This window comes from Herpailurus yagouaroundi, unplaced genomic scaffold (genome assembly GCF_014898765.1).
Source record: "Herpailurus yagouaroundi ecotype Mexico unplaced genomic scaffold, PumYag 162, whole genome shotgun sequence".
NCBI lineage: Eukaryota > Metazoa > Chordata > Mammalia > Carnivora > Felidae > Herpailurus > Herpailurus yagouaroundi.
The window spans coordinates 69,474,593-69,496,355 of record NW_024412403.1 but is presented as its reverse complement, the minus strand read 5'-3'; the positions used below and the strand labels follow the sequence as shown (position 1 = coordinate 69,496,355).

General features: G+C 38.0%; 1 protein-coding gene across 3 annotated transcripts in view; it reads right to left on the bottom strand.

Moving 5' to 3' along the window:
- SEC22A (SEC22 homolog A, vesicle trafficking protein) overlaps positions 1-21,763 on the bottom strand; it is a 70,324-nt gene that overhangs the window by 20,546 nt on the left and 28,015 nt on the right. For all 3 annotated transcript variants that reach the window (XM_040484710.1, XM_040484709.1, XM_040484711.1), the window contains one exon: positions 7,599-7,714. In XM_040484710.1, coding sequence (XP_040340644.1) covers positions 7,599-7,714 — 116 coding nt within the window. The remainder of the gene's footprint in view (positions 1-7,598; positions 7,715-21,763) is intronic.

Sequence of the window (21,763 nt, the reverse complement as noted above, 5' to 3'; positions counted from 1 at the left end):
GACCTTTTATCCAAGTCACAAAAATAGACCCCAAGGAGGGAAAATTAAAAGCAAAAGACCTTACGTTCCCAATTTTGTATATATTTTCTTTCCAGTTGATCTGCGCTATAAAGGATGTACTTGTGGAAATTAATCTAGTTTGTACCCCTAATCCTACCCTGCTTAAAACTAAAGTTATCAGTGCCCTCTGCATTCTGACATTTCATTCTCTCCTTCTGTTTGCCTGTTGTCCATTCCACCTTTCAGGATACAGAATCCTCAGAAGGCAGATACATCCAACGTTCCATTGTGCTCCTTCATTATTCTTATAACAAGACATGGGAAAATAATGCCAAGCACCACTTACCAGAACATTTTCCTCTATATTGATATAAGATCCCCAATAATTGGAACACAAGCAATCTCTACTTTTGGTCCAATGAATTTCCAAAAGCAGTGTGAATTTCCAAAAGCAGTGAGATTTATGTGAGATCAGAATTTGCTAGAAAATCCTTTTAAACTACTTATGAGTGACAAACTACCATGAACTACCTCACAACTCTGCATTCTGTTTCCTTGTTCTTTTCTCTGAGCATCCCTGTTTTAGAAACCTCAATTATTGATAAGTGTATGTGGAGTACATCAGGTGTCTATGGCAGAACAAAGATTTAAAACATTCCTAAAAGAACAAAATAACCAGGTGTCCACACTTTCTAGGCAGCTAAAAATCCCATATGGACCAATTTAAAGTTCCTTATATCAGGTAAGAAGGAAACATTGTTTGGAATAAATTTAGTCTAGGACAACAATGGAAAAGGAAAGAATTCCGTACCAATCACTAGAAAGACACATCTCAAAGATACAAGCATCTACTGAGTCCCCAAATTATAAAATGATCTGGTAAAAAAGCTCTCTTTGTCCCTATTTGTAATTTATCCCATGCTTCTTCACACTCCAGCATCACAGTCTTAAGGAACTGTTTAAGACAAACAACTTGAAGCTTCTAGGCAAACTGTGGATTCGTAGAGGCAGTAAGAAACTATAAAAACCCAGGGAAAATGCTCAGGCTCCTTTTAACCCCCATAAAAATAGTTGCCTTTACTCTACTGAAATGTTACTCGAAAATCCTCCTATTAAGTTGGGTTAACAGAAGTTGTCTTTTTTGGGGGGCACCTGGGTAGCTCAGTCGGTTAAGCATCTGACTCAGTTTTGGCTGTCACGATTTCACAGTTCGTGAGATCAAGCCCTGTATCTGGCTCTGTGCTGACAGTGTGGAGCCAGCTAGGGATTCTCTCTCCCTCTCCTCTCCCCCACGCACATGTGTGCACCATCTCTCTCTCTCTAAAAATAAGTAACATTAAAAAAAAAGTTGTTGCCTTTTTTTCAAGTTTAAATAACAGGTGCTAATAAATATTCATTTTGATTACTTAAAATCTGAACAAGTATGGTTCAAAAAGTAAAAATAATATAACCAAAGGTATATATTATGAAGAGTCTCATTCCTACCCTGCTTCCCATCTATCCAGTTCCTACTGCATTTGTAAGTTTATCATTCCAGAGTTTCTTTATGCAAAGAAATGCAGATTAAAAGATATTGTTATTTTTCCAGGCCATCTTTGGTGGGAGTACTTGGGGCTGAGCTGAGAGGGCCTGGTGGGCACAGGATCAGAGGGTCTCTAGCTCTCTCAAAATGGCCACTATTCTGAGGGCACAAAGTTGTACATTTGACCTTAAAACACGAATCACATTCCTGGACACATTCCACTCTGGCTGGGACCCTGACATCCCCTCCTTGCCTGTGTGAAGGACAAGGCTCAGCTCCTTCATGAGAAGAGAAAGCCGATCCACCATTCCCTAATAGTTGGCTGGGTGCAACAAGCTATACTTTTAACTACTAAGTGGAGCTGCACCTAATGAAAATTAAAGCCCAGAGAATGCTCCTCCCTTTCTGGTCTTTGTTTTAATGTTGGTGTGTATGCGTGTGTGTTTAAATTAATAGATTTTTATCTTTAGAATAGGTTTACAGAAAATTAAGCAGAAAGTGTACTACAAAGAGTTCCCATATACCCGGCTCTTTCCCCTGTTCACCATTTTCTCATTAACATCTTACATTAATGTGGTATATTTGTTATAACTGATGAGCCAACAGCGACACATTATCATTAACCAAAGTCCACAGTTTACATTAGGGTTCACTCTTTGTGTTCTACATTCTTTGGGTTTTGACAAATGTATAATGAAATAATCATCTTTACATTAACATACAGAATAGTTTCACTGCCCTAAAAATCCCATGTCCCAACTGTTCATCCCTTCCTACCTCCCTCTAAACCCCTGGCAACCACTAATCCTTTCACTTACTGTTTCTATAGTTTTGCCTTTCCCAGAATGTCATAATAGTTGGAATCATGTAACTATGTAGTTTCCTCAGACTGGCCTCTTGCATTAAGCATCAGGCATTTAAGGTTTAGCCATGTTTTTTTTTTTTTTAATTTTTTAAAATGTCTTTATTTTGAGAGAGACAGAGACAGAGAACGAACAGGAGAGAGGCAGATTGAAATGGAGACACAGAATCTGAAGCAGGCTCCAGGCTCCGAACTGTCAGCACAGAGCCCGATGCGGGGCTCACGAACTGTGAGATCATGACCTGAGTCGAAGTTGGATGCTTAACCAACTGAGCCACCCAGGCACCCCAGGTTTAGCCAGGTCTTTTTGTGGCTTAAGAACTTATTTCTTTTTCTCACTGAATAACATTCCATTGTACAGATTGTTTATTCTTTCACCTTTTGAAGGACATCTTAATTGCTTCTGGTTTTTTGAAATTAGGATATAAACATTCATGTGCAGGTTTTTGGTAGATATAAGTTTTCTATTCATTTGGGTAAATATACATAGGAGTATGATTGCTGGATTATATAGTAAGGCTATGCTTAGCTTTGTGAGAAACAGCCAAACTGTCTTCCAAAATGACTGCCATTTTGCACTACCACCAGCAACGAATGAAGACTTCATATTGTTATATATCCTCACTAACATTCAGTACTGCCAGTGTTTTGTTTTGTTTTGCCATTCTAATAGTTTAGTAGTTTCTTATTGTTGTTTTAATTTGCAATTCCTTAGTGACATATGATGTTGGACATCTTTTCATATGCTTTGTTTCCACCTGGATATCTACTTTGGTGGGGTGCCTGTTCAGTTCTTTTGCCCAATTTTTAATTGCATTGTTTACTTTAAGTTTTAAGAGTTCTTTGTATGTTTTGGATACAAGCCATTTGTCAGATGTGTCCTGCAAACATTTTCTCCTAGCCTGTGGCTTATCTTCTCATTCTCTTAATGTCCTTCACGGGACAAAACTTTTTAAACTTTCATGGGTCATGCTTTTGATGTTGTATATAAAAAGTCATTACCAAACCCAAGGTCATCCAGGTTTTCTCCTGATATCTTTTAAAAGTTTTGTACCTTACATTTAGGTCTGTGATCCATTTTGAGTTAAGTTGTTTAATTCAAGGTGTAAAATCTGTCTCCAGATTTTTTTTTTTTTTTTTTGCATGTGGATGTCTGTTTCAGCACCATTTGTTGAAATATTATTCTTTCTCCACTGAATTGCTTTCGTTCCTTTGTCAAAGATCAGCTGACTATACTTTTATGGGTATGTTTCTGAGCTATTTTGTTCTATTGATCCATTTGTCTATTGTTTTGCCAACACCACACTGTCTTAATTATTATAGCTTAACAGTAAATCTTGAAGTTGGGTAGTGTCAGTCCTTTGATTTTCTTTTTCTCAGTATTGTGTTGGCTTTTACCTGTCCTTACTAGGATCACTTTGTCAGTATCTACAAAATAACTAGCTGGGATTTTGATTGGGATTGTGCTGAATCTATAGATCAAGTTAGGAAGAACTGACATCTTAACAACGAATCTTCCCACTCATGAACATGGAATGTCACTATAAATGGAATGTCACTCCATTTATTCAGATAATTCAGAAGATTTATTCAGATCTTCTTTGATCTCTTTCATCACAGTTTTATAGTTTTTCTCACACAGATCTTATATATGTTTTGTCAGATTTATTCTTAAGCACCTCATTTTGGGGGGTGCCAATATAAATGGTATTGTTTTTTAAATTTCAAATTTCAACTGTTCCTTGCTGATATGTAGGAAAGTAATTGACTTTTATATATTAACTTTGGAACCAATAACTGTGCTATATCATTTATGAATTCTAGGAATTTGTCAGTTCTTCGGGATTGTCTACATAATCAGAACATCTGTGAATAAAGACAGTTGTACTCCTTCTTTCCCAATCTGTATGCCTTCTGTTTTCTTGTCTTACTGCATTAACTAGGTTTCCCAGTACGATGTTGAATAGGAATGGTTAGAGAGGACATCCTTGTCTTGTTCCTGATCTTAGGGACAAAGCATCTAGTTTCTCATCAAGTATGGTGTTAGCTGTAGAGTTTCTGTAGATGTTCTTTATCAAGTTGAGGAAGTTCCCCTTCATACCTAGCTTGTGGTGAGTTCAGGAATAGGTATTGGATTTTGTCACATGCTTTTTCTGTATGCAAGACACGATCCTATGATTTTTCTTCTTTAGCCTGTTGATGTGACAGATTATATTAACTGTCGAATGTTGCACCAGCCTTGCATACCTGGAATAAATCCACTCAGCTGTGGTATGATTCTTTTTATGTATCATCGGATTCAATTTGTTAATATCTTGTTGAGGAGTTTTCTGTGTTCATGAGTTACATTGGTCTGTAATGTCTTTTTAAAGTGTAAACAGGCTGAGTAATCTCAGAGCTATCAGCCAGTTACACGTAATAATCCATTTAATCAGATTATTGTTCTTCTGAACCCTAAACAACTGCAATGAGGCAAAGACATTACTGGTCGGAGGGAAAACATGGAATACTTAGGCATCAAGGCAGGCATGAGTCAGCTGTAGCAGCTCAAAATCATCAAAAGCTGTAGTTTATACTACTTTCCTTAGCTTTGAAGTTAGTAATCAGAAGAGGGAGGAAAGAATCAGGAAACTGAGGGATAAGATACCTAAGTGCCTGAAAGAAGCTATTTTTTAAAATGTTTACTTATTTCAGGGGCGCCTGGGTGGCGCAGTCGGTTAAGCGTCCGACTTTAGCCAGGTCACGATCTCGCGGTCCGTGAGTTCGAGCCCCGCGTCGGGCTCTGGGCTGATGGCTCAGAACCTGGAGCCTGTTTCCGATTCTGTGTCTCCCTCTCTCTCTGCCCCTCCCCCGTTCATGCTCTGTCTCTCTCTGTCCCAAAAATAAATAAAAACGTTGAAAAAAATTAAAAATAAAATAAAATAAAATAAAATAAAATAAAATGTTTACTTATTTTGAGAGAGTGAGAGAAAGAGGCAGAGAGAGGGAGAGACAGAATCCCAAGCAGACTCCACGTTCATTCAGCACTGAGTCTGACACAGGGCTCGATCCCATGACTGTGACATCATGACCCGGGCCTAAATCAAGAGTCGAATGCGTGACTGAGCCACCCAGGCAGAAATTACTTTCTTTAATAGGTTTTGTGAGATACAACAACCTTGCCTGACTTTTAAAAGTAAGGAGGGTCTAAGGTCCAGGTTTCACACTTGTACACTGTCTTCTGAGTCAGGGATGGTACAGCTCTATAGCACAAAAACTTCTCTACCCAGATCTGCCCCCTCCCCTTACTAATTTGCTACTTTCAAACAACTTGAGAATTTTTTTTTAACCACAGAAAACCATCTTCACAATTTTTGCCAACTGTAAATACTAATTATACCACTATTTACTTAATAAAATGCATAAAGTTGGCATTTTATTAAAATTATTTTAAAAAGAAATCTTAGGGGTGCCTAGGTGGCTCAGTCAGTTGAGCATCCGACTTCAGCTCAGGTCATGATCTTACCATTTGAGGGTTTGAACCCCACGTTGGGCTTTGCACTAACAGGGGGCAGACTGCTTCGGATCCTCTGTCTCCCTATCTCTGCCCCTCCTCCCCCCAAAATAAACAAACATAAAAAAATTTTATATCTCTATCATTAACAGATACTATCTCTTACCAAATACAGTTATTATACATTAATATACATTAAATACATAACTCTTAAAATTAAAAACATTCATCCCTCTAACCACCTAAAGTCATCTACTATGCAACCTGTGATAAATGTGCTCCATACTTTGAGAAATACTCATCAAATCCAACCTTCTCCTTCATTTATAAGTAATGAAACTGAAGACCAGAAACCAAAGTGAACTATTCAAGGTCATAGAGCTAATCAGGAGCTGAACTGGAACCATCACTCTCTTTGCTCCACAAATAAAAACTAACTCTTCACACACCCACACTACTGTTCTTTCCACTACAACAAGTTTTAAAAAAAAAAAGGTGGGGAGGGGAGAGAATATCTTATTTATTAACTTTTTCAGTCAGTGGTCTCCAAATTGCCTTTGTTTCTTTTTGGCAGGCTGTCTAACTGGCTCAAAATTGAACTCCTGCTGGAATAAAGCTGACCTGGCTAGGGAACAGGGGCAGGAACACCAAGGGACACTGTGCCTGAAAGGGAAGAGGAGCTTTACCTGAGGGCTCAGGATATTTGAAAGAAGAATTAAAAAGTCATGAGACACTCCTCCTCCCCACCCAAGGGACAGCTCAGCTGCCTGAAACTTGTGATGTGCTCTGCTACTGGCTTCAAAGAGCTGACGACATTCAGAGGGTACTCAGAATGGTACTCTCTGAGTGTTCCCCAAAGAAAACAAGCAATTTTGAAAAAGAATATAAGGCATGTTAAGTGGTTTTTTTTTACAACTGGTATTCTGAGCTTAATGCTGACCAAAAACAGAGAATTTATTTATATGTGCAAGTGTCAAGAAAAAATCTTCAGAGAAAGTGAGCAGAAACAAAGGTAAGGAAAGCTGTCCAGTCTGAAATGTGCTAAACTTTAAGAAAGGAAGTTTCAAAAACTTTATAAAAGAGAAAAAGTTAGTATATTCTGATAGCCAGAGTCTCTGAGAAAACTCCACTGGAAAACAGAATCGTTGGCAATATTTGAAAAAAAAAAAAAAAAAATAGTGGTTTCTGGTAGCCTCCAATTAAAAAGGAAAAAAAAAAAAAGGATATAACAAGGTAGAAATACATAAAAGTGGGACAAAAACCTGCCCATAAATGCCCTCTTTTTTTTTTTTTCCATTCCTCTCTTTCCACTCAGATCCTTCTAGGTCCAGCTCACCCCTCCTCCACAGTCTTCTCCTATCCTGACTCGCAGTGACTGCTCCTCTTCCAAACTCTATGTACTTGGTAATTATTGATGGATGGCTTTGCCCCCTCCCAATTCAACTCTAGGCTCTGAGACTGCAGTGTTCATGTCACACATACCTTGGTGTCCCCAGAGTATCCACCTACAGTGCCTCCTGCAGAGTAAATTATAAATAAATACATGCTAATTGAGTCAAAGAGGCCAACTAGAAATCATTGTTCTTAGAGGAAGGGGAGACCAGGGCTGGCATAAAGAATACAGAAATTGAGCATGCAATACCCAAATCAATTCAAATCAACTGAGTAACAAGTAGAAGCAACAGGCACAGTCACCTGAAATTGCAAAATCAGCACAGTACCTGCAAAAGACTTTCTATGGCATGAAAACCTCGAATTAAATTCAGAGCTCCACATAAAAGACTGAGGATAAATGCCACAATTGCTGACAAAGTTGCTGGTTCTAGTCGCTGGTGAGCTGGAAAATAAAAGAAATGGTTAGAAATGAACACCACTATCTCATGTCAGCACCTAACTTCTGTAAAATGAAATTCTTTGCTAAATATTTAAATTTAAGGGTCAAATACGGATTAATCTTCATAAAGTTATTTATTAATATGTTAGTAATTATTTTTTAATGCAAAACATCTTGGCAACATGACAGCTTCGTTGCCCCGAACTCAAGTTCATTAAGTTCTTTTTCTCTAAATGTTAACAAAGACATCTAACTCGCACTTGGGGTATATGGTGCTAAGGAGGGCTCACATCTGGCAGTAAATCATGCAAAAAAAAAAAACCTTACTGCCTAAATAGGTCTACCACTTGGAAGTAATTGCAAATATTTGCAAAGGTGACTTTCCTTGAGAAATCATTGCATAATTCCTATTTTACTGAAAATGCTTAGATAACATTTTTAAGGACAAACATAGCTTGCTTTTTTAAAGCCAAGTTCTCCATTATTTGGGTTCCAGGTCTAAAAATACCATGGGATATATGTGAAAGCTCCTATATAATCACCAATCTGAACTTCACAATAGAATAGAAGTTCATGATCTCTGAGGAGCACCTGAAGACCATAACAAATGTTAAAGCACTAGCTAAAAAAGAAAGTGATGGGTTTATCTCAACAAATGCATTCCCTTATCTGTCAGGGCTTCAGCAGGGTAAGACATTTAGTTATACCATAATTTCCCTTTATCCTCATCTTGGGCTTAACAAAATTAACAACGGAGTCTAAATGAAAATACAAAACTAAATACACAATCATCTAGACCTCAAAAAGGAGAGAGAGACAGAGAAAGGACAGAACTACAGTTATATCATTTTATTTAAATCAATGAAGTGTAAAAGCGCTGACAATGAAGTTAATGAGGTGGAACATTAATATCAGGAAAGGCTTAAATCTTTGCAACTTATATTCAGCCCTTATAGCAGAAAAGTTTCCCTAAACAGGTCACTGAAACATAAAACCCCAAATATCACAAAAAGTATTTATTCCTCAAGTTCAGCAGAAAATGCTAATATGGGATAACATTTTCTTAAGTTTCTTCTGTGCCCAAGCTGACTGCTTGGTCTCTTAATCAGTTTCCTTGAGATTTTAATATGAAAACAAAAAATTCAAAGTCTTTGTAAAGTATTAAGACTAAGTTGTATATCAGTAGAGAAAAAAAAGTCACAATTTAAAAATCTATGCAACTTGGGGTGCCTGGGTGACTCAGTCAGTTAAACATCCGATTTCAGCTCAGGTCATGATCTTGTGGTCTATGGGTTTGAACTCCACATCGGGCTCTGTGCTGACAGCTCAGGGCCTGGAGCCTGCTTTGGATTCTATGTCTCCATCTCTCTCTACCCCTCTGTCTGCCCCTTCCTTGCTCACTCACTCTCTCTCTCAAAAATAAACATTAAAAAAAATTTTTTTTTAATCTATGCAACTGGTCTACCAATTAGTCATGTTTTGTACTCTCTGTTCATCCCTCCCCACCCCTTCTCAGTAGTAAGGAAAAACTGGCCTCTAATAAGAAATCCTTAATATGAACCTTAAAAATAAAACCTGACAACTGAACAGATTACATAAATCACACTTCTAAAATATACAAGCTTAGAAATCCAGGGAAGATGGCGGTGCAGGAGGACGCTGGGCTCACCTCATCCTGCCAGTCACTTAGATTCCACCCATGCCTGCCTAAATAACCCAGAAAATGGCCAGAAGACTAGCAGAACAGACTCTCCAGAGCCAAGCATAGACGAGAGGCCCACGGAAGAGGGTAGGAAGGGCAGAGAGGCAGTGCATGCTACACGGACTAGCAGGAGGGAGCTGGTGCAGTGGAGGGGCAGCCAGCCCGCCTAGCAAGGCAAAGCCCCTGAGTCTGGCTTGCAAAAGTGGAGGGGTCGGCCTGCCTGCGTGAGTCCTGACAGCAAGTGGGACTTAACATCTGGAATGTTATAAGTCAATAGCTCTGCTCAGAGAACGTGAGGGCGAGAGGACAGGGGGAGGGACAGGTGTTGAGCCCTGGAAGACAGAGCTCAGCTCGGTGGGGAACAATGGCGCTGGCCAGCGCCATCTCCCTTTCCCATCCCCCAGCCGAGCCGAAACCCCAAAGGGAACCAGTTCACTGAACTTGCCTGCACCGCGCAAACACCCAACACTGTGCTTCTGTGGATCCATCCCTCCAACGGGTTGGCCTCCCTCCCGGTGCTGCAGGACTACTCCCTCAGGGGACCACTGATAGCAAAGCAAGCTATGCCTGCCCCTTCCACCCCTGTGCACCTTGCGGATCCACCCCGGCTAATACACCAGATCCCATCAAAGCAGCACCACAAGCCTGGCAGTGTGCAAGTAGCCCAGACAGGGGCCACACCACTCTACAGTGAGTCCTGCCCCTGGGAGAGGGGAAGATAAGGTACACACCAGTCTGACTGTGGCTCCAGCAGTGGGCTGGAGACAGACATCAGGTCTGACTGTGGCCCCTGCCACCAACACAAGTTACTCCAGACAGCACAGGGGAAGTGCCCTGCAGTTCTGTGCCACTCCAGGGACTATCCAAAATGACAAAATAGAAGAACTCTCCTCAAAAGAAACTCTGGGAAGTAGCAACAGCTAACAAATTGAACAAAAATGATTTAAGCATTATAATGGAAGAAGAATTTAGAATAATCATCATAAAACTAATCACTGGGCTTGAAAAAAGTATAGAGGACAGCAGAGAATCTACTGCAACAGAGATCAAGGAACTAAGAAATAGTCACGAGGAGCTAAAAAATGCTATAAATGAGGTGCAAAATAAAATGGAGGTGACCACCACTCGGATTGAAGAGGCAGAGGAGAGAATAGGTGAATTAAAAGATAAAATTATGGAAAAAGAGGAAGCTGAGAAAAAGATAAAAAAAATCCAGGAGTATGAGGGGAGAATTAGAGAACTAAGTGATGCAATCAAATGCAACAATATCCGTATAATAGGAATTCCAGAAGAGGAAGTGAGAGAGAAAGGGGCTGAAGGTATACTTGAACAAACCAGAGCTGAGAACTTCCCTGATCTGGGGAAGGAAAAAGGCATTGAAATCCAAGAGGCACAGAGAACTCCCTTCAGACATAACGTGAATCCATCTTCTGCACGACATATCATAGTGAAACTGGCAAAATATAAGGATAAAGAGAAATTCTGAAAGCAGCTAGGGATAAACACACTCTAACATATAAAGGGAGACCAATAAGACTACTAACAGACCTATCTACTGAAACTTGGCAGGCCAGAAAGGAATGGCAGGAAATCTTCAATGTGATGAACAGAAAAAATATGCAGCCGAGAATCCTTTATCCAGCAAGTCTGTCATTCAGAATAGAAGGAGAGATAAAGGTCTTTCCAAACAAACAAAAACTGAAGGAATTCATCACCACTAAACCAGCCCTACAAAGAGATCCTAAGGGGAATTCTGTGAGTTAAATGTTGCAAGGACCACAAAGTACCAGAGACATCACTACAAGCATGAAATCTACAGACATCACAATGACTCTAAACCCATATCTTTCTATAATAACACTGAATGTAAATTGACTAAATGCTCCAATCAAAAGACATAGGGTAACAGAATGGATAAAAAAAACAAGACCCATCTACTTGCTGTCTACAAGAGACTCATTTTAGACCTGAGGACACCTTCAGATTGAAAGTGAGGGGATGGAGATCTATCTATCATGCTACTGGAAGTCAAAAGAAAGCTGGAGTAGCCATACTTATATCAGACAAACTAGACTTCAAATTAAAGGCTGTAACAAGAGATGAAGAAGGGCATCATATAATAATTATAGGGTCTATCCATTAGGAAGAGCTAACAATTATAAATGTCTATACGCTGAATACGGGAGTCCCCAAATATATAAAACAATTAATCACAAACATAAGCAACCTTATTGATAAGAATGTGGTAATTGCAGGGGACTTTAATACCCCACTTACAACAATGGATAGATCATCTAGACACAGGATCAATAAAGAAACAAGGGCCCTGAATGATACATTGGATCAGATAGACTTGACAGATATATTTAGAACTCTGCATCCCAAAGCAACAGAATATACTTTCTTCTCGAGTGCACATGGAACATTATCCAACATAGATCACATACTGGGTCACAAAACACCCCTTCATAAGTATACAAGAATTGAGATCATACCATGCATACTTTCAGACCACAATGCTATGAACACCCTACTAAAGAATGAATGGGTCAACCAGGCAATTAGAGAAGAAATTTAAAAATATATGGAAACAAATGAAAATGAAAATATAACAATCCAAATGCTCTGGGATGCAGTGAAGGCAGTCCTGAGAGGAAAAGACATTGCAATCCAGCCCAATCTCAGGAAACAAGAAAAATCCCAAATACAAAATCTTAACAGCACACTTAAAGGAAACAGAAGCAGGACAGCAAAGACACCCCAAACCCAGCAGAAGAAGAGAAATAATAAAGATCAGAGCAGAAATAAACAATATAGAATAAAAAAAAAAAACACTGTAGAGCAGATCGATGAAACCAGGAGTTGGTTTTTTGAAAAAATAAACAAAATTGATAAACCTCTAGCCATGCTTCTCAAAAAGAAAAGGGAGATGACCCAAATGGATAAAATCATGAATGAAAATGGAATTATTACAACCAATCCCTCAGAAATACAAGCAATTATCAGAGAATACTATGAAAAATTGTATGCCAACAAACTGGACAACCTGGAAGAAATGGACAAATTCCTAAGCACCTACACACTTCCAAAACTCAAACACGAAGAAATAGAAAGCTTGAACAGACCCATAACCAGCAAAGAAATTGAATCAGTTATCAAAAATCTCCCAACAAATAAGAGTCCAGGACCAGATGGTTTCCCAGGGGAATTCTACCAGACATTTAAAGCAGAGATAATACCTATCCTTCTCAAGCTATTCCAAAAAACAAAAAGGGAAGGACAACTTCCAGACTCATTCTATGAAGCCAGCATTACTTTCATTCCTAAACCAGACAGAGACCCAGCAAAAAAAGAGAATCACAGGCCAATATCCCTGATGAATATGGATGCAAAAATTCTCAATAAGATACTAGCAAATCAAATTCAACAGCATATAGGGGCGCCTGGGTGGCGCAGTCGGTTAAGCGTCCGACTTCAGCCAGGTCACGATCTCGCGGTCCGTGAGTTCGAGCCCCGTGTCAGGCTCTGGGCTGATGGCTCAGAGCCTGGAGCCTGTTTCCGATTCTGTGTCTCCCTCTCTCTCTGCCCCTCCCCATTCATGCTCTGTCTCTCTCTGTCCCAAAAATAAATAAACATTGAAAAAAAATTAAAAAAAAAAATTCAACAGCATATAAAAAGAATTATTCACCATGATCAAGTGGGATTCATTCCTGGGCTGCAGGGCTGATTCAGCATTCACAAATCAATCAATGTAATACATCACATTAATAAAAGAAAAGATAAGAACCATATGATCCTGTCAATTGATGCAGAAAAAGCATTTGACAAAATTCAGCATCCTTTCTTAATAAAAACCCTCAAGAAAGTCGGGATAGAAGGAACATACTTAAACATCAAAAAAGCCATTTATTAAAAGCTCACAGCTAATATCATCTTCAATGGGGAAAAACTGAGAGCTTTCTCCCTGAGATCAGGAACATGACAGGGATGTCCTCTTTCACCACTGTTGTTTAACATAGTGTTGAAGTGCTAGCATCAGCAATTAGACAACAAAAGGAAATCAAAGGCATCAAAATTGGCAATGATGAAGTCAAGCTTTCACTTTTTGCAGATGACATGATATTATACATGGAAAACCCGACAGACTCCACCAAAAGTCTCTTAGAACTGATACATGAATTCAGCAAAGTTGCAGGATACAAAATCAATGTACAGAAATCAATTGCATTCTTATACACTAATAATGAAACAACAGAAAGACAAATAAGAAACTGATCCCATTCACAATTGCACCAAGCATAAAATACCTAGGAATAAACCTAACCAAAGATGTAAAAGATCTGTATGCTGAAAACTATAGAAAGCTTATGAAGGAAACTGAAGAAGATATGAAGAAATGGAAAAACATTCCATGCTCATGGATTGGAAGAATAAATACTGTCAAAATGTCAATACTACCCAAAGCTATCTACACATTCAATGCAATCCCAATCAAAATTGCACCAGCATTCTTCTCAAAACTAGAACAAGCAATCCTAAAATTCATATGGAACCACAAAAGGCCTCGAATAGCCAAAATAATTTTGAAGAAGAAGACCAAAGCAGGAGGCATCACAATCCCAGACTTTAGCCTCTACTACAAAGCTGTCATCATCAAGACAGCATGGTATTGGCACAAAAACAGACACACACAGACCACTGGAATAGAATAGAAACCCCAGAACTAGACCCACAAACGTACGGCCAACTAATCTTTGACAAAGCAGGAAAGAACATCCAATGGAAAAAAGACAGTCTCTTTAACAAATGGTGCCGGGAGAACTGGACAGCAACATGCAGAAGACTGAAACTAGACCACTTTCTCACACCATTCACAAAAATAAACTCAAAATGGATAAAGGACCTGAATGTGAGACAGGAAACCATCAAAACCCTAGAGGAGAAAGCAGGAAAAGACCTCTCTAACCTCAGCCGTAGCAATTTCTTACTGGACACATCCCCAAAGGCAAGGGAATTAAAAGCAAAATTGAACTACTGGGACCTTATGAAGATAAAAAGCTTCTGCACAGCAAAGGAAACAACCAACAAAACTAAAAGGCAACCAACGGAATGGGAAAAGATATTTGCAAATGACATATTGGATAAAAGGCTAGTATCCAAAATCTATAAAGAGCTCACCAAACTCCACACCTGAAAAACAAAGAACCCAGTGAAGAAATGGGCAGAAAACATGAATAGACACTTCTCTAAAGAAGACATCCAGATGGCCAACAGGCACATGAAAAGATGCTCAACACTGCTCCTCATTAGGGAAATACAAATCAAAACCACACTCAGATATCACCTCACGCCAGTCAGAGTGGCCAAAATGAACAAATCAGGAGACTATAGATGCTGGAGAGGATGTGGAGCAATGGGAACCCTCTTGCACTGTTGGTGGGAATGCAAACTGGTGCAGCCACTCTGGAAAACAGTGTGGAGGTTCCTCAGAAAATTAAAAATAGACCTACCCTATGACCCAGCAATAGCACTGCTAAGAATTTACCCAAGGGATACAGGAGTGCTGATGCATAGCGGCACTTGTACCCCAATGTTTATAGCAGCACTCTCAACAATAACCAAATTATGGAAAGAGCCTAAATGTCCATCAACTGATGAATGGATAAAGAAATTGTGGTTTACATATACAATGGAGTACTACGTGGCAATGAGAAAGAATGAAATATGGCCTTTTGTAGCAACATGGATGGAACTGGAGAGTGTGATGCTAAGTGAAATAAGCCATAAAAGAAAGACAGATACCATATGATTTCACGCTTATGTGGATCCTGAGAAACTTAACAGAAGACCATGGGGGAGGGGAAGGAAAAAAAAAAAAAGAAGTTAGAGTGGGAGAGAGCCAAAGCATAAGAGACTCTTAAAAACGGAGAACTGAGGGTTGATGGGGGGTGGGAGGGAGGGGAGGGTGGGTGATGGGTATTGAGGAGGGCACCTTTTGGGATGAGGACTGGGTGTTGTATGGAAACCAATTTGACAATAAACTTCATATATTGAAAAAAAATTGATCTTCTAGATCCTGAGTGTGTACATTAATGTACAGATATTCTGGCAGTAACATTGACTGCCAGACCTATGGAATTAAACCTTTAGAGAAGGAAAGGCCAACATAAGTCTTGGAGCTTCCCCTACCCAAACCTGATCAAAATATTATTCCCTAAAGTAACTGTAGAAATCCGTGTCATCATCCAAGGCTTCTTAATATATGCATAGATGGTGATTCCTACTACACACCTATTTACTGCAGTTGAAGGCTCCAAAATGGAAGTGTCTTAGAGGATGACAACATATTACTGTGGGTTCCAACTGCATGCTTTTCCAGACACAGTCTCCATATGGATCAATTAATTTCATAACATGTAGGTACTAATTTGCTAACACTTTTCTCTCTATCCTAATTAAAAGAAAATCAGAATCATTTTTGCTTTTACTTGATAGAGATAGCAGTATATTCACTATATTGCCACTAGGTTATATCAACTCTGAGCCAGAGATTAGTCTATAGCAGGAGTTGGCAAACTATGACCCACAGGCCAAATCTAACCCACCACCTATTTGTGCAAACAAAGCCTTACTGCAACACAGCTTCAACTATTCTTTTACATAATGACTACGGTTGTTTTTGTACTATACTAGTAGAGTGGAGTAGTTACAACAGAGACCATTTAGCCTGTAAAACCTAAAATATTTGCTATCTGGTCATTTACAGAAAAAAATCTGTGGACTCTTGGCCTACAAGGACCCCACATCTTTTTTTTTTTTTTTTTTAGTATTTATTTTTGAGAGAGAGACAGAGTGTGAGCAGGGGAGGAGCAGAGAGAGAGGGAGACACAGAATCCGAAGCAGGCTCCAGGCTCCGAGCTGTCAGCATGGAGCCTGACGTGGGGCTCGAACTCACAAACCACGAGATCATGAACTGAGCCGAAGTCAGATGCTCAACTGACTGAGCCACCCAGGCACCCTGAACAAGGACCCAACATTTAACACCTCATATAACATTATATTGGCTCACTTTGTTGATGACCCCATGCTGATAGGATCTGAAGAAAAGATAGTTTATGCCTTAGGTTAGATACTCTGGGATGATACATGTATGCCAAAGTGTGGAAAATAATAAAATTATAGAAGCCTACAGCTTTCAGTCAAGTTCCTGGTGGTTAAAAGTCTAGGGTATAGTGAAAGTAAAGATTAAGTTGCACCATGCAACCCACACCACTAAGAAAAGATACACTGCTGGGGCGCCTGGGTGGCGCAGTCGGTTGGGCGTCCGACTTCAGCCAGGTCACGATCTCGCGGTCCGTGGGTTCGAGCCCCGTGTCGGGCTCTGGGCTGATGGCTCAGAGCCTGGAGCCTGTTTCCGATTCTGTGTCTCCCTCTCTCTCTGCCCCTCCCCCATTCATGCTGTGTCTCTCTCTGTCCCAAAAATAAATAAACGTTGAAAAAAAAAATTAAAAAAAAAAAAAAAAGAAAAGATACGCTGCTGAGTATGCCTTTCTAGTTTTCAAAAGCAACATTACTAGACTTGGGTACACTGCTCCAACATGTTCACTGAATGAAAATGGTTGAGGAGAGCCAAAGCAACAGAAAGATTGAGACTGCATTACAGGACACTTTGTCACTCAGTCCTTAGGCCTCATGATATCTAATGGTGTCCAAAATATACAAAGAAGAGACAATGTTTTAATTCTGTAGCAAATTTGGAAAGAAAGAATCATAAAAAAGGTTCCTGGGTTTTGAAGCAATGACATGGCCTGTAAGCAAAAAACAAACAAACCAACAAACAAAAACCCCAAGAAAAACAAAAAACAAAAAAACTGTTTTCAATTTGAGAAGTAGTTCCTGGCTTAAACCTAGTGGCCCTACCATGAAATATCAGATATATTCTATAAACCCTAAAGCAACTGTAAAAACAAATGAAACGAAGAGGTATAAGTCAATACAGAACAGAAAATGGATCAAAAAATAGACAGAAAAAGAGAAAGATGACCAAAACCAGTCTGGATAAAAAGAAAATAGCCAAGATGGTAGGTTTAAACACAACCACATCAATAATCACATTATTAAAATCATCATCATCATCATCATCATCATCACCATCACATTAAATTTAAGTGGTCTAAACACCTAAATAAAAAGCAGATATGATCAACCTGGATTTTTTCCCGACAGACCCAACTAAAACCTACAAGAAATCACTGTAAATAGAAAGACACAGTGGTTAAAAGAAAAATGACAGAAAAAGATAAATCATTCCAACACTTAAAAAAGAAGTTAGAATGGCTGTATTAATAAAATAGATTGCAGAATTAAGATTATTACTAGGAATAAAGGTCATTTCAAACTGACAAAGAAGTCTATGCACCAAAAGAACAATCCTAAATATTTAACAAGCTATAAAATATATAAAATAAAACCTGAAAGACCTAAAAGGAGAAAGATATAAATGCACAAATCTAGTCAGACATTTCAACACAACTTTTTCAGTAATTGAGAGAAGTAGACAGAAAATCAGAAAGCATATAAAAGATTTGAACAGTATCAACCAACTTGATCTTTATGACACTTATAGAACACTCCACCCTACAATTATACACATTCTTTTCAACACATAACACAGAAAAATGGCCAAAATAGAACACATTCTGAGAGAGCAAAACAAGTCTCAATAACTTAAAGGGATTAAAATCATACAAAGTTTGTTATCTGACCACAATGAAGTTAGAAATTAAAAAATGAAAGATGTCTGGAAAAGCTCTAAATACTTAAAATTATATAACACTTTTCTAAATAACCCATGGATCATAAAAGCAATCAAAAGGGAAATCAAAAATCATTTTAAACAGAATGAAGGTGAAAATATAATATATTAAAATTTATGACTGCAGCTAAAACAATATTTAGAGGGAAATATATACTACTAAATGCCTATTAGAAAAGAAATAAGATCTCAAATAAAAAATAACCTCAACTTTTTAAAAAAATAAACTCAACTCCTACCTTAAGAACCTAGAAAAAGAAGAGCATATTAAACCCTAAGAAGATAGGAAGTAATAAAAATCAGATTAAAACCAATTATAAAAAACAAAAACAATAAAAAGTCAATGAAACCAAAAGGTGGTGTTTTGAGAGTATCAAAAATGCTAAACTCTAATAAGAATGATCAGAAGAAAAATGCAGAAGACAAAAATTTCCAACATCATAAACGGGAATGGTTGTAAACTACAATTCTACAGACATTACAGGGATAAGAGAGTATCAACTTTATGCCAAAAAAGTTGGCATCTGAGATGGACAGATTTCTTTAAAGAAACAAACTACTAAGTTGGCATCTGAGATGGACAGATTTCTTCAAAGAAACAAACTACTAAAACTCAAAGAGAAATAGGTAACTTGAATAACTCTACATCCATCAAAAAAAAAAAAAAAAAAAAAAAAAACAAATTCGTTTGTAGCTAAAAGCCTTTCCTCAAAGAAAACCAGAGGCTCGAAAGGCTTCTTTCCACATACTGAACAAAAAAGAAATAAAATTTCTACAGAAACCTTTCCCAAAAAAATTGGAGAGGGAATGCCTCTCAATTTACTCTGAGGCCAATTTTATCCTGACAGCAAAACTAGACAATTACAAAAAAGGAAAACCACAAACCAATTCCCTCAGGAAAATAAATGTAAAATATTTTAGCAAATTGAGGCACCAAAATATCTTAAGATTTTACAAAATTGGGGAGCACCTGGGTGGCTCAGTCAGTTAAGCCCCCGACTCTTGGTTTCAGCTCAGGTCCTGATCTCACAGTTTGTGGATTCAAGCCCCATGTCTCTGTGCAGAGCCTCCTTGGGATTCTCTCTCTTCCTCTCTCTTTGCCCCTCCCCTACTTGCTCATGCTCTCTCTCTCTCAAAATAAATAAAATATTTTAGCAGATTGAATCTGACAAATATATAAAAATGGTAATATATCATGACCAAGTGGGGTTTTATCACAAAAATGCAAGGTTGGTCTAACATTTGAAAAGCAATCAATGTAATTTACCACATAAAGACTTTAAGAAGAAAAATCATATAACCATTTCAATAAATGTAGACAAAGCATTTGACAAAATACAACTTCCTGATATAAACCACTTATCAAACTGGGAATATAAGAGAATTTTCTCAACCTGATAAAAAAGCAGTTATATAAATTGGTAAGATCAGGAACACTGAAAGGATATCCACTCTTGCCCCTTCATTCTTTCAGTATATTTTTGTCAAGCACAGAATTCCACATTTGCAGTTATTTTCTTTTATCCTTTGGAAGATATCATTAAGTTGTCCTCTGATTTCCATGACTCCTATGAGACTGTGTGTGTGTGTGTGTGTGTGTGTGTGTGTGTGTGTAATTGTTCATGTTCATGTAGCCTAATCTCTCCAAGTGCCTGGTTATTTATGCCTGGTTACTTCACTGTTTACCAAACACTCTATTTTCAAAATACTGTTGTAGATACAATCTGAAGTTTATGTGACTATTCTAGGAAAGGTACTTGTTTGCTTCTGCCAGGATCTTTGGAGCACATCACTATGGAATCTGCTAAATCCAATTTTAAAGACCAGTATGATTCAAGACTAAGCTGCAGTCCTGATAAAAAGCCTGTCTACTTCATCTTCCTGTTTACTCACATTCCTAGAGCACGGACATCCAAGGTCCACACCAAAAGCTGGAGGTTGCTCATAAGGTTCATCAGCTTGGTGGGCCCTGCTTTCTAATCCCTGTCTCCCTAGTCTTGGGTGGCTATCAGCTGTTCCCTCTAGAATTGGTAAAAGTAGCTCCAAACATTAAGTTCATCTCTTTAGACCTCCACCAGTAATTCTTAGTAATCTTGTTGGATCTCCAAAGACTTCAGGAAGATTATATTTTAAATTAAATTCTGTATCATATTAGACATACATATTATATAGAATATATACATTTCACTCAGCTTTCCTACATGTATTTTGTGAAACTATTGGTCTGAATTACCTACTGCATCACTACTGTAAGTAGAAGTCTTCAAAGTAGTAACTCTCATTAACTATTGATTTTAAAAATTGAAATATTATCTGAATACAATAAAATTTGCCCTTTAGTGGTATATATAATTCACAAGTTTTTAGTACATTTACAGAATCGTGCAATCATTATCTAATTCCATAATTTTCATCACTCCAAAAAGAAATCTCATAACCATTAGTAGTCACTGCCTATTTCCCTGTACCCCTCCCAACTCCTGTCAACCACTAAGCTACTTTCTGTCTCTATAGATTTGCCTATTCTAGACATTTTGTATAAATAAAACTATAAATATGTGGCCTTTCGTACCTGGCTTCTTTCACTTAACATAATGTTTTTAAGGTTCACCCATGTTGTCCCATGCATCAATACTTCATTCCTTTTTTCCTCCATAATATTCTGTTGCATGCTTATGTCATATTTTGTTTATTCATTCATCAGCTGATGGATGTTTGGATATTTCAACTTTTTGGTTGCTATGAATAATAGTGCTATAAATATGCATGTACACGTTTTTATTTAGACTTACATTTTCAACTCTCTGGGGTATGTACCTCAGAGGAGAACTGCGAGGTCATGTGGTAACTCTATGTTTACCTTTTTGAGGAACTTCCAAACTATTTTCCAAAGCAGCTCATCATTTCACAATCCTACCAGCAATATAGGATGGTTCCAATTTCTCCACATCCTTGGTAACACTTGTTAGTTTTTTTTAAATTATAGCCATCTAGTGGGCATGAGGAGGTACCTCCTATCATTTTGCTTTGTATTTCACTATGACTAATAATGTTGACCATCTTTTCATGTATTAATTAGCCAGTTGCACATTTTCTTTGTAGAATTATTTATTCAAATCCTTTTCTCATTTTAAAATTGGACTGTTATCTTTTTATTGTTGTGCGATTTACATATTCTGGACACAAATCCTTTAGAAGATATATGATTTGTCTGTGAAATGTCTTTTCAATTTATTGACAGTGTCTTTTTGAAGAATACAATTTTTAACTTTGATGAAGTCCACCTTAATTACTTTTTCTTTTTTCATTGCACTTTTGGTATCAAATATAAAAAAAAAAAAAAACATTGCCTAATACCAAGTCACAAAAATTTACATCTATGTTTTCTTCTAAGAGGTTTATAGTTTTTACTGTTAAATTGAGGTCTTTGTTCCATTTTTAAGTTAGTTTTTATATATTTTGTGAGGCAGGGGTCCAACTTCATTCCTTTATATGTGGACATCCACTTGTCCCAGCACCAACTGTAAAGTTTATT